We start from the raw sequence: 10,384 nt of genomic DNA, 5'->3' as shown, positions 1-10,384 counted from the left end.
CCCGGCCCGCCCCGGCCCGCCCCAGCCCCGCCGACGGCACCGAGCGGGAGCCCCGTGGGGTCCCGCAGGACCGGCAGTGGCGATGCCGCGGTCCCACGGAGCGCTCCGGGTGCTCCCAGCCCGCGCCCAGCGTGGATCAGAGCCCGCAGGGTCCCTGTGGCCACCTCGATGCGACATCCCGGCTGTGACAAGAGCAGGGAACAGCTGGGCAGGGATGTGGCAGGGGATGATTTCCCCAAACTGACAAAGGACTGAAAGTCCCCACGAGTGTTTGTGAGGGGCTGACACACAAGGAAGGGCCCTAAGAGGAAAGCTCACAAGTGGGATGGAGAGCCCAGTGTCACCTGGCTGAGGCCCTCCAGTGTCCCCCACCCAGGAGCTCTTTTTGTGAGTTTTCGGGAGTTCTGTGCTGTCCCAAAGCTCTCACAGTTCACTCCGTGGTCACTGCCTTGTCCCCTCCCAGCTTCCTCTCTGCTTCCCTGTTTGCTCCGCTGCTTTTCTCGCTAAGTTCAATATTTTTCTTCCCGTTCCCCCCTCCCACGTCCCCGCAGCCCTCCCGGCCGCCCCGGGGCTCGGCTTCTCCGAGGCCACGGCTCGCTGCAGCGCCGAATCAAAAGGGATCAAAAGGCGGCAGTGAAGTCTGCGGGACCCCGTGCCAGGAGGGAGCGAAGGGAAAGGGTCATGGAAGGACGACGAGACGACGCTGGGAATGCGGTTTCTCTCCAGGACCAACAGCTCCTGGAGGGGAAAAGAAATTTACTCCTTTCTCTAAATAAATAGGACCCGGCGTGGCAGAATAGGGCGCTGGGGAGCAGAAAACTGCTCAGCTCATACCCAGAACTGCTCAGCTCACACTCAGAACTGCTCAATTCACAGCCCAGGCTGCTCCCACATGTGCTCCCGGGCACCCAGGCAGGGACAAGGATTGTGGCCCTCAAGGGCTCTTCCATGGCCAGTCCCACCCTACAGACCTCCCATTTTGGCACCAGGGATCAGCTGTGGAGCCCTGGAGAGCAGCATCATCCTGCTGGTGAGAGAGACAATGAGGTGTCCCACGTATTTCCGTTTTTTGTTGGTTTTTTTCTTGCCGTTTTTTTCCACTGAGCAGAATTTTCCCTGCCTGGGGAATGACGCTGCCCCAGAGTGAGCCCTGGCACAGGACACCCTTGGCTCAAGGGGTCTTGGGGACAGGGTGGGATTGTCCTGGGCTTGTCCCGTGCAGCACCAACGATCCTGGTGGGTCTCTGTCCGAGCCAGCTGACTGTGATTGGCCATTAATTAGAAACAACCACATGAGACCAATCACAGATGCACCTGTTGCATTCCACAGCAGCAGATAATCAATGTTGACATTTTGTTCCTGAGGCTTCTCAGCTTCTCAGGAGGAAAAATCCTAAGGAAAGGGTTTTTCATAAGAAAGTGTCTGTGACATTCTCAAAGACCCCTTCCAGCACTGCCCAGAGCAGGAGTGGCCTGGGGGGGGTGAGCTCCAGGCTGGAGCCTGCTGCTCCCCCTGGGCATTCCCACAAGGGAGAGGAGTCTCTCACAACACACCCAGCACCATCACCACACAGAGACACCCCAAAACTCCTCAGGATACTGGGATCAGCCACCTCCTTTAACTGCATGAACCCCAAATGAAGAAATCTGAGTGTCCAGGAGCTCCAGCACTAGAATTGCATCCATGACCCTCTGAAGCAATCACACTGCTGTGCCTCCCCTTCAGAATTTCAGCCTCTAAACTCCCTCCAAGAACAGTGAGAACCTTGTCCAAGCTGCGACGTGTGGAATACCCTGCCCCAGCCCCGCTGGAGGAGAGCAGCTCAAGCAACACTTTCCACATGCTTTGAGCCTGAGAGTTCAGGTTCTTTCAAGTGCTTCCAAGCCCCTCTCCCTGCTTTTCCAGCCCTGACCCCTCCTGATGCTTCCAGCCCAGGAGACAAGGCAGGGTTTGAAACTCCATCTCCACGGTGCTGGATGCCAAATCCCTGTGTCCCTCCCTCCCTCCCACTCGAAGGTAAAAAATCCCCCTTAACTGCCGGCACAGGGAAAGACAACAAGCACGAGACTCTCTCAGTTCCTTTCACTGGGATCCAATAAAAACCTTGGCAGTGGCCGTCCTTCCTGCCGGAAAGGCGATATCCCAGAAATAAACACACTTCCCACTTTGAAGGGCTGCAGGGGGATCCGAGCTGCTCTGGCTGTCCCAGCTCCCACCAGGAGGAGCAGGGAGCTGATCTCCCTCCCCATCTCTGCTCTTTGGGTCCTGGGGCTATCCCAAGGGTGAGGATGAATAATTTCCCAGGAGCAGCAGCAAATCCAGCACCATCAAGGGGTTTATTCTCCCTGGAATCAGCCAAATCTGCCCATGGGTGTACTCCAAGCTCCCAGGAAGTTTTACCCAGAAATAAACACACTTCCCACCCTGAAGGGCTGCAGGGGGATCCGAGCTGCTCTGGCTGTCCCAGCTCCCACCAGGAGCAGCAGGGAGCTGATCCCAGCTCCCCATCTCTGCTCTTTGGGCCCTGGTGCTTCCCCAAGGGTGGGGATAACTCATTTCCCAAGAGCAGCAGCAAATCCAGCACCATCAAGGGGTTTATTCTCCCTAGAATCAGCCAAATCTGCCCATGGCCATGCTCCAAGCCCCCAGGAGGTTTTTCAGCACGGAGCATGTGAAGTGCCGAGGTTCTGGGGGGGTCAGCTTGGTTCACCTCCACCCAAGGGACATGTGGTGACCTCAGGGGATCGCTGGGGATCCTGGGGCCATCCAGCACCGCCAGCCACTGGAAATCACGAGGGTAGCACAGTCCTGCAAGGCAGGGATGGTTCAGGGAGCCTGAGCTGGAGTGGCTGGGACTGGGCTGGATGCAAACCCAGCCGGGGGCGGGGGCCGAGGTTCATCCCGAGGCCGAGGATTCTTTCAGGATTCTTTCAGGGCTCTTTCAGAGCTCTTTCATCCTCTGGCTGCACTCCAGTGACCAGCAGCTCCCATCTGCCGGGTGAGCCCTGCAGAGGGATGGGTGGTCTGAGCCCTGTGCCCCCCGACCGGTGCCCAGTGCCATCCCCGCTCCCGTCCGCCCTGGGGCAGCGCCCTCTGCTCCTCAGAGCCCTGGGGAGCGGGAAAACCTTTGGTGCACAACGAGAAAAATCAGCTGGAAGCTGCATGGGTGGGAGAAGAAACTGCTGGGGAAGGAGCAGAAGCTGTTGCAGATCCCCGCTCATCTCCAGACCTTTGTCACAGCCCAGCTCGGGCTGTCCCCAGGCTGTCACCTGGCACAGACATCTTTTCATTAAAAATCCTTTCCTTAGGATTTTTCCTTCTGAGAAGCTGAGAAGCTTCAAGAACAAAATGCAAACAATGGTTATCTGCTGCTGTGGAATGCAACAGGTGCATCTGTGATTGGTCTCATGTGGTTGTTTCTAATTAATGGCCAATCACAGTTTGGCTGTCTCAGACTCTCTGTCCAAGCCACAAACCTTTGTTATCACTCTATTCTATTCTATTCTATTCTATTCTATTCTATTCTATTCTATTCTATTCTATTCTATTCTATTCTATTCTATTCTATTCTATTCTATTCTATTCTTATCCAGCCTTCTGATGAAATCCTTTCTTCTATTCTTTTAGTATAGTTTTAATGTAATATATATAATGAAATAATAAATCAAGCCTTCTGAAACATGGAGTCAGATCCTCGTCTCTTCCCTCAACCTGAGACCCCTGTGAACACGGTCACAGTCACTCAGGCTGTCCCTGATGGCCACGTGGAGCAGCCCAGAGAGGTGTCCTGGAGGGGTGTCCTGGGCAAAGCGCATCCCCGAGCCCCCCGAGGGTCTCAGCACCTGAGCAAGGTGGGCACAGGGCGATTTTGGGGCTCGGACCCCGCGCCCGGGCGGGCAGCGCCACCCAGGGGCTCCTGCGGGGACAGCTCGCGACACACGACAGCTTGTGACACACGACAGCGAGTTCTGACCCATCCTGATCAAAACCCACTTCGTTTTCTCTGCCAGCCCCATCTCAGCTGCTTTTCACCCTCCTCTCCCCGCCCCAGGCTGAGGAAGCAGCTCCAAGGGCAGCTCAGGGCATTTATTCACCACGCTGGGACATAAAAATAACATCTTTAATAGCTTTTGAGCTGGCACAGATGGCATTGCACTGAGCACTGTTTATTACAGGACTATGAACCACACACGGTGCAGCCGAGGGGGGCGGCCCCGACCCCTCGGTGCTTCTAAACCACGGAACTACGACAGGTTGGGGGTGGAGTTCTCTTCTCATTTACATTCAGATTTCAGAGAGAGTGAAACCAACAGCGAGGTGGAACCACACGGAGCACACAGAGCAAAGCCTGGGGAGGATGGTCCTGCTGGCAGCTGAGCTCTCTTCCTCCTCTCAGCAGACACAAAAGCCCAAAAATCAGCTGGGACATGGGTTGTGAGACTGGCTGAACAACACAGGACGAGGCAGGAGGTCTGCTCACACCTGATGGGAACTTACTGCATTTCCCATTTCCCTCTTCCAAAAGCATGAGAAGATGTTAAGACACAGCTTAGAAACTCTCTCAGTGGCCAAATGATTTTTTTTTCAGGAACCCAGAATGCAGTGGGACAATAAAAGTTCCTTTTCTGAATTATTCTGCCCTGAGCCAAGCACTGTTATCCTCACACAGGTGTAAAGGGGATGGCACAGGCACCAAACCATGAGGGAATCACCTTGGAAAGCAGCAGCAAGCTGGCAGAAAACCTCCATTCTGACCAAAAAACAGCAGCAAAACTACCAGGCAGGATGAAAATAATTCCCAACAACAGAGGAGGGGAAAGGAAGGGAAGGGGGGAAAGCATTCCACATTTGGGCAGCCATGGGAAAAGTCAGTGTCAGCCTGAAAAGGATAAAATTGAGCTGAAAAGTCACTCCCACACTTGTGATGTGCAGCCAAAGCCTCACAGCATGAACTCTCAGTGGCAGCTGAGCTCCTCAGTCCCCTGTGCCTGTCACTCACCCTTCCCCAAGGCCTCTCCTGGGCCCCATCCCAGCTCCTGTGTGACCATCCACAGGCAAAACTTGTATTTGGGGGAACATTTACAGGTTTCTGGCAAGATCATCACGTGTTGAATGAAGTCCTCAGCAAAAACAACCACCAGCACTGCTGCAGTGCCACCCACCTTGCTCAGCAGCAACTCCAGCCTGACAAACACCTTTGGGTGTGTGTTTGTCCAGCCCAGTTACCCCAAAGTCTCTGTCCTTGATGACCCTGAGGAACCAAGACACCACAGCCACTTCCAACCCTCAATCTCCTTGTTGGTTAAGCAGATCTCCAGTTTTTAGGGATACTCTAGAATCACAATGATCATGAGGCATTCTGGCCCCTGCTCTGAGGAATTCCCTCTCACCATCAGGGTGGGTGCCGACACGGAGGGAGGTAAAATGCATAGTGAGGTCTCTGCTCTGCTGAGGCCACTTGTGTTCCCTTTAGTGGCCCTGCACTGTCACAGCCTCTGCTTGGCCTCCACCCCCTGCAGGAGCCTTGCCTCCAGTGGTTTTGTTGGAATAATCCCTCTCTCCAAAAATGGTGCTCCCGATCCTGACGTTGGTGGATCCAACCTCTATCTGCAAGAGACAGAGAGGAGCAGCTCAGGGCAGGGCTGCCAGCACCCCACAGCTCTCACAGGATGGTTCCCCATGGACTCAGCACCCACAGCTACACCCAGGGGCTGATTTGATCCCAGGAATCTCCCCCAGGACCAGGATCTTCACCCAAGGGGAAGCTTTAGAGGCCTGTCTGGGTGGCACCTGAGCTGGAATTTGGGGTGCAGGCCCAGGGAAGGGGCAGGAACACACTTACTGCGTGCTGGAAGTCTGTGGACATGCCCATGCTCAGCTCCACCTTGTCCAGGGCCAGGTTCAGCTTCTCACACACCTCCTGCCTGAGGGACAGCAGCACCTGCAGGGCACAGGGGACAGCAGAGGTGACACACCTGGACAGCCAAGCCAGCTCTGTCCCACTGATCCTGGTTCCTGCCTGTCCCTGATGTCTCCTCCACACAGAACCTGCAGCTCCCACACTTCCCATGGAAGCACCATAACAGAGTCTGGAGGTTGCCCAGATTTACTGACAACACACAGGAGGCTCAAACCTCACCTGGGGCTCCAAAATCCTGACTGCAGCTTCAGAGCATGGCTGGGAGCAACACCCTGCAGAAAGAAGCCTCCCACCTGCACTGACACACATACTGAAGGTTCTGCACAAGGTGTTCCTGCCTCCTGACAGCCTCACTTACCCTGATTTGACTGGGACAGACAAACTGCCAGGAAACCAGCCCACAGTGACATTTCCTCTGAGGAAACCTTACCTGGAAGTCAGGATTTGGCCCCTTACTGAGGTCATGGCCGATGCTGCCAATGGTCATCAGCCCCACAAACTCCAGGCTGGGGCACTTGGTGATGACATGCTCCACAGCAGCCGTGGTGTCCCCAGGGGCAAGGCCATGCTTGCCTGCAAAAGCACAGGGAGATCAGTGCCCAGCTCTGCTCTCAGAGCCCAGCCTGTCCCAGTTCCCTGCCAAGCCAGGCATTTGTCACCAAGAGCCACTCACTGTCCTCCCCGCTGGTGTTAACTTGCACCATGACCTTCAGCCTCTGGGGTGAGCCTTTTTTCTGCCATGAGCTGTTCACTCTGTCTGCCAGCTTCACAGAATCCACTGTTTCCAGCATGAACAGGTTTGGGACAGCTGGGGAGAGAACACAGCCTGAGGGAATTCTGCATGGGATTGTTTGGGAGTTCATGGGGATTGTTTCAGGGATGGAAGGGATCCCCAGGGATGGCTGAGTCCAACTCTTCCTGCCCAAACACCCCAAAATCCCATCCTGGGGGCATTGTCCAAACCTTCCTGGAGCTCTGGCAGCCTCAGGGCTGTGCCCATTTCAGCACCCTCTGGGGGAAGAGCCTTTCTGTGAAATCCTGACCCTCCCTGACACATCTGAGCACTGGAGGATCACTGCCCACACCAAACCAAGCAGCACTCACCGATCAGCTTGTTGACATTGTTCTTCTGCAGGTGGCCAATGAAATGCCACTTGATGTCTGGGCAGGATGAGAGAATCTGAAAGCAGAGGGAGTGCTCAGGTTGGAACAACAATTCCCTCTTCCCCCACTCAGCACTTCAGTCTTAGTTTGCCCACAACCAAATACCAGACACCCAATTTCTCTGTTTGTTGATCCTGAAGGCTCAGCCTGTGGTTGTGCTGAGGTTGAGCCTGGACAGGGGTGGGTTTGTGGCTGCAGGGAATGCTGTCCATGGGAACATTGTGCAACATTTATAAAATGATATTTTTCCCAAACTGAGTGCTAACATGTTTTTTTTTTTTCAACAAGGACTGTGCTTCTCCTAAAGAGAGCACAAAAGGCAGAGCCTTGTGCAGACAAATCATGACTGAGGCAGATGGAGCCAGCAAGGCAGGAGGGGGAGCAGGGCAGAGGAGCTGAGCCAAGAATAACCCACCCCAGCATTTATCTGCACAGATAAGGATCCAACCAAATCCCTAACAAAGCCCAGGACTTTGAGCAGCTCCCAGGACACAGCTATACATGGTAAAAAAGCATGAAGGGAACTGTGTGCTTACCCTGGAGTCTGATGCCTTTTCCAGCAGCTCCTGAACCTGGGAGAGTGAAGGAGAATTAAATTCTGTTAAACCCACAGCAGGCAGACGATTGGTGTCTTTGGGATGTGTGATCTTGGGGCCAAGCTGAGCCCCAAAACACGAGGCCAGGGAATGATGTGTCACCACAGAGCCACTCAAACTGAGCTGGCCTAGGCCTTCAGGAGGAATTTCTTCACAGAAAGGGTTGTTGAACATTGGAAAGGGCTGTCCAGGGAGGTGTTGGAGTCCCCATCCCGGGAGGTGTCCAAGGAAGGACTCAGGAGGTGGCTGGGTGACAAGGTGGGGATTGGGCACAGCTTGGATTTGATGCCCTTGGAGAGCTTGGAATGATTTTGGGATTCTGTGCCCTCTGCAGGGGCCCTGTCCCAGCTCTGCTGACCCTGTCCTAGCCCTGCTGACCCTTCCCAGTCCCCCAAACCCTTCCAGCTCTGCTGACCCTGTCCCAGATCCTCAATCTTTTCAGCCCTGACCCTTTCCAGCCCCCCAAACCCTTTCCAGCCTCCCAACCTTTCCCAGCCCTGCTGACCCTGTCCCCACAACCCTTTCCATCCCTGCTAACCCTTTCTAGCCCTCCAACCCTTCCCAGCCCCCCCAACCCTTCCCAGCCCCTCTCACCCTGTCCAGCCCTGCTGACTGTTCCAGCTCTGCTAACCCTGTCCCAGCCCTGACCCTTTTTAGCCACCCAAACCCTTCCAGCCCTGCTGACCCTTCCAGCCCTGCTGTCCCTGTCCCAGCCCTGCTGTCCCTGTCCCAGCCCTGCTGTTCTTTTCCAGTCCCCTCAACCCTTCCCAGCCCCACAAACCCTTCCAGCCCTGCTGTTCTTTTCCAGTCCCCTCAACCCTTCCCAGCCCCACAAACCCTTCCAGCCCTGCTGACCCCATCCCAACCCTGCTGACCTTTTCCAGCCCCCCAATCCTTCCCAGCCCCGCTGACCCCATCCCAACCCTGCTGACCTTTTCCAGCCCCCCAATCCTTCCCAGCCCCCTGACCCTTCCCAGCCCCCCCACTCACGTAGTTCTCCCCGAAGCTGCGCTGCCCATGGCTGTAGGCTTCCATCACCATCTCTGCTGGTTTGGTCTTGCTGACGGCCACGAGCCGCGGCTGCACGGCCGGGAGCCCCTGCGGGAGCACGGAGGGTGAGCACGGGGAGCCCAGCCCAGCCCAGCCCCGGGGGGAAGCGAGGGGAGCCCGGCCCTGGCGGGGAGTGCCGGCTCGACAGGAGGGAGCGCTGTCGCGATAGCGGGGCCGGCTCCGCTGCTGGGGGTGTGCACGGCCACATCCTGGTGTGCTGGCCCTGGGCACTGTGGGTCTGTGCCCACGGTCACTAGTGACCTGTGCCCATGGTGGGACCCATCCCAGTGCCACTGTGGGTCTGTCCCCATGGTGGGACCTATCCTGGTAGCATTGTGGGTTTGTCCCCATGATCACCACTGACCTGTCCGGTGCGCCCATGGTGGCACTGCGACTCTGTCCCCATGGTGATCAGCTGTGACCATGGTGGGACCCGTCCTGGTGGCACGGCAGGTCTGTGCCCACGGTCACCAGTGACCTGTCCCCATGGTGGGACTCATCCCGGTGCCACTGTGGGTCTGTACCCATGGTGACTAGCAACCTGTCCCCATGGTAGGACCTATCCCAGTGGCACTGCAGGTCTGTGCTCATGGTCACCAATGACCTGTCCCCATGGTGAGAGCAATCCCGGTGGCACTGTGGGTCTGTCCCCATGGTCACCAGTGACCTGTGCCCATGGTGAGACTCATCCTGCTGGCACTACGGGTCTGTGCCCATGGTGGCACCAGTCCCGGTGGCACTGCAGGTCTGTGCCCATGGTGACCAGCAGCCTGTACCCATGGTGGGATCCATCCCGGTGGCACAGTGGGTCTGTGCCCACAGTGGGACCCGTCCCCACGGCACTGCAGGCACTGCGGGTCTGTCCCCACAGCGACCAGCTGTGCCCACGGTGACCTGTCCCAGTGGCACTGCAGGTCTGTCCCCACACTGGGACCCATATCAGTGACACTGCGGGTCGGTGCCCATGGTGGCACCAGTCCTGGTGGCACTGCGGGCCTGTCCCCATGGTCACCAGTGACCTGGCCCGGTGGCAATGCAGGTCTGTCCCCTCGGTCACCGGTGACCTGTTCCCATGGTGGGACTCGTCCCGGTGGCACTGCGGGCCTGTCCCCACTGCGGGCTCGTCCCCACGGTCACCGCTGACCTGTGCCCACAACGCGGGCCCGCCCCTATGGTGATTGAGGTCTGTCGCAGCCACAGCGACCCCGCCCCGCGTGTCCCGCCGGGGTGTCCCCCGTGTCCCCAGGGCTCACCTGCGGCCGCCGCGCCGCCGCTTGCTGCACCTGCTCGGTGACGGCGCGGAGCGCCGGGCCCAGCCCGTCCCCGGCGGCCATGCCCGCTCTCCACATCCCCCCCGCCGCCACTTCCGCCACACACCTGCCCCGCCCCCGCTCTCCGCCAATCAGATCGCTCCGACGGCGCCGCCAGCCAATGGGAGCGGTGGGGCGGGGCGAGGCCGCCATGTTGGGAAGGTCGCGGCCGTCATGGCGGCCCTGAGGAACAGCGGATCCCCGCTTGTTCCCTTCCCTGGATTTTGGTGACAAATCCAAATCATTCCGTGCCCTCAGTAACAGCAGCGAGGGCTGCCACCAGCCCACCCCACTGTCACGGTCCCACCCCCAAAGATGATGTTGCTATTCCTGCAGGAGGAGC

The 10,384-nt window shown here is 57.3% G+C and overlaps 1 protein-coding gene across 1 annotated transcript; it reads right to left on the bottom strand.

The window, feature by feature from the left end:
• Positions 1-4,107: 4,107 nt before the first annotated feature.
• Positions 4,108-10,133, bottom strand: PLPBP (pyridoxal phosphate binding protein). Its single transcript, XM_074558882.1, has 8 exons — positions 9,985-10,133; positions 8,672-8,779; positions 7,622-7,657; positions 7,026-7,101; positions 6,595-6,729; positions 6,352-6,494; positions 5,844-5,942; positions 4,108-5,608 (listed from the first exon to the last, which is right to left on the bottom strand). Exons 1-8 carry the CDS (start codon positions 10,078-10,080, stop codon positions 5,471-5,473), a joined length of 831 nt encoding a protein of 276 aa, XP_074414983.1. The 5' UTR covers positions 10,081-10,133; the 3' UTR covers positions 4,108-5,470.
• Between the last annotated feature and the right edge of the window lie 251 nt (positions 10,134-10,384).

The sequence above is a fragment of the Zonotrichia albicollis genome, chromosome 26 (genome assembly GCF_047830755.1).
Source record: "Zonotrichia albicollis isolate bZonAlb1 chromosome 26, bZonAlb1.hap1, whole genome shotgun sequence".
Lineage (NCBI taxonomy): Eukaryota > Metazoa > Chordata > Aves > Passeriformes > Passerellidae > Zonotrichia > Zonotrichia albicollis.
The sequence above is the reverse complement of the archived record's forward strand: the minus strand, read 5'-3'. Positions and strand labels throughout refer to the sequence as shown.

Bases quoted from the DNA above. Each gene is read 5' to 3' on its own strand.
- PLPBP (XM_074558882.1), bottom strand. From the start codon at position 10,080: ATGTGGAGAGCGGGCATGGCCGCCGGGGACGGGCTGGGCCCGGCGCTC. The intron at 7,102-7,621 runs GTAAGCACACAG...CTCTGCTTTCAG, and splicing joins AAAAGGCATCAGACTCCAGG to ATTCTCTCATCCTGCCCAGA. The intron at 5,943-6,351 runs GTAAGGTTTCCT...TGTGCCCTGCAG, and splicing joins GGCCAAATCCTGACTTCCAG to GTGCTGCTGTCCCTCAGGCA.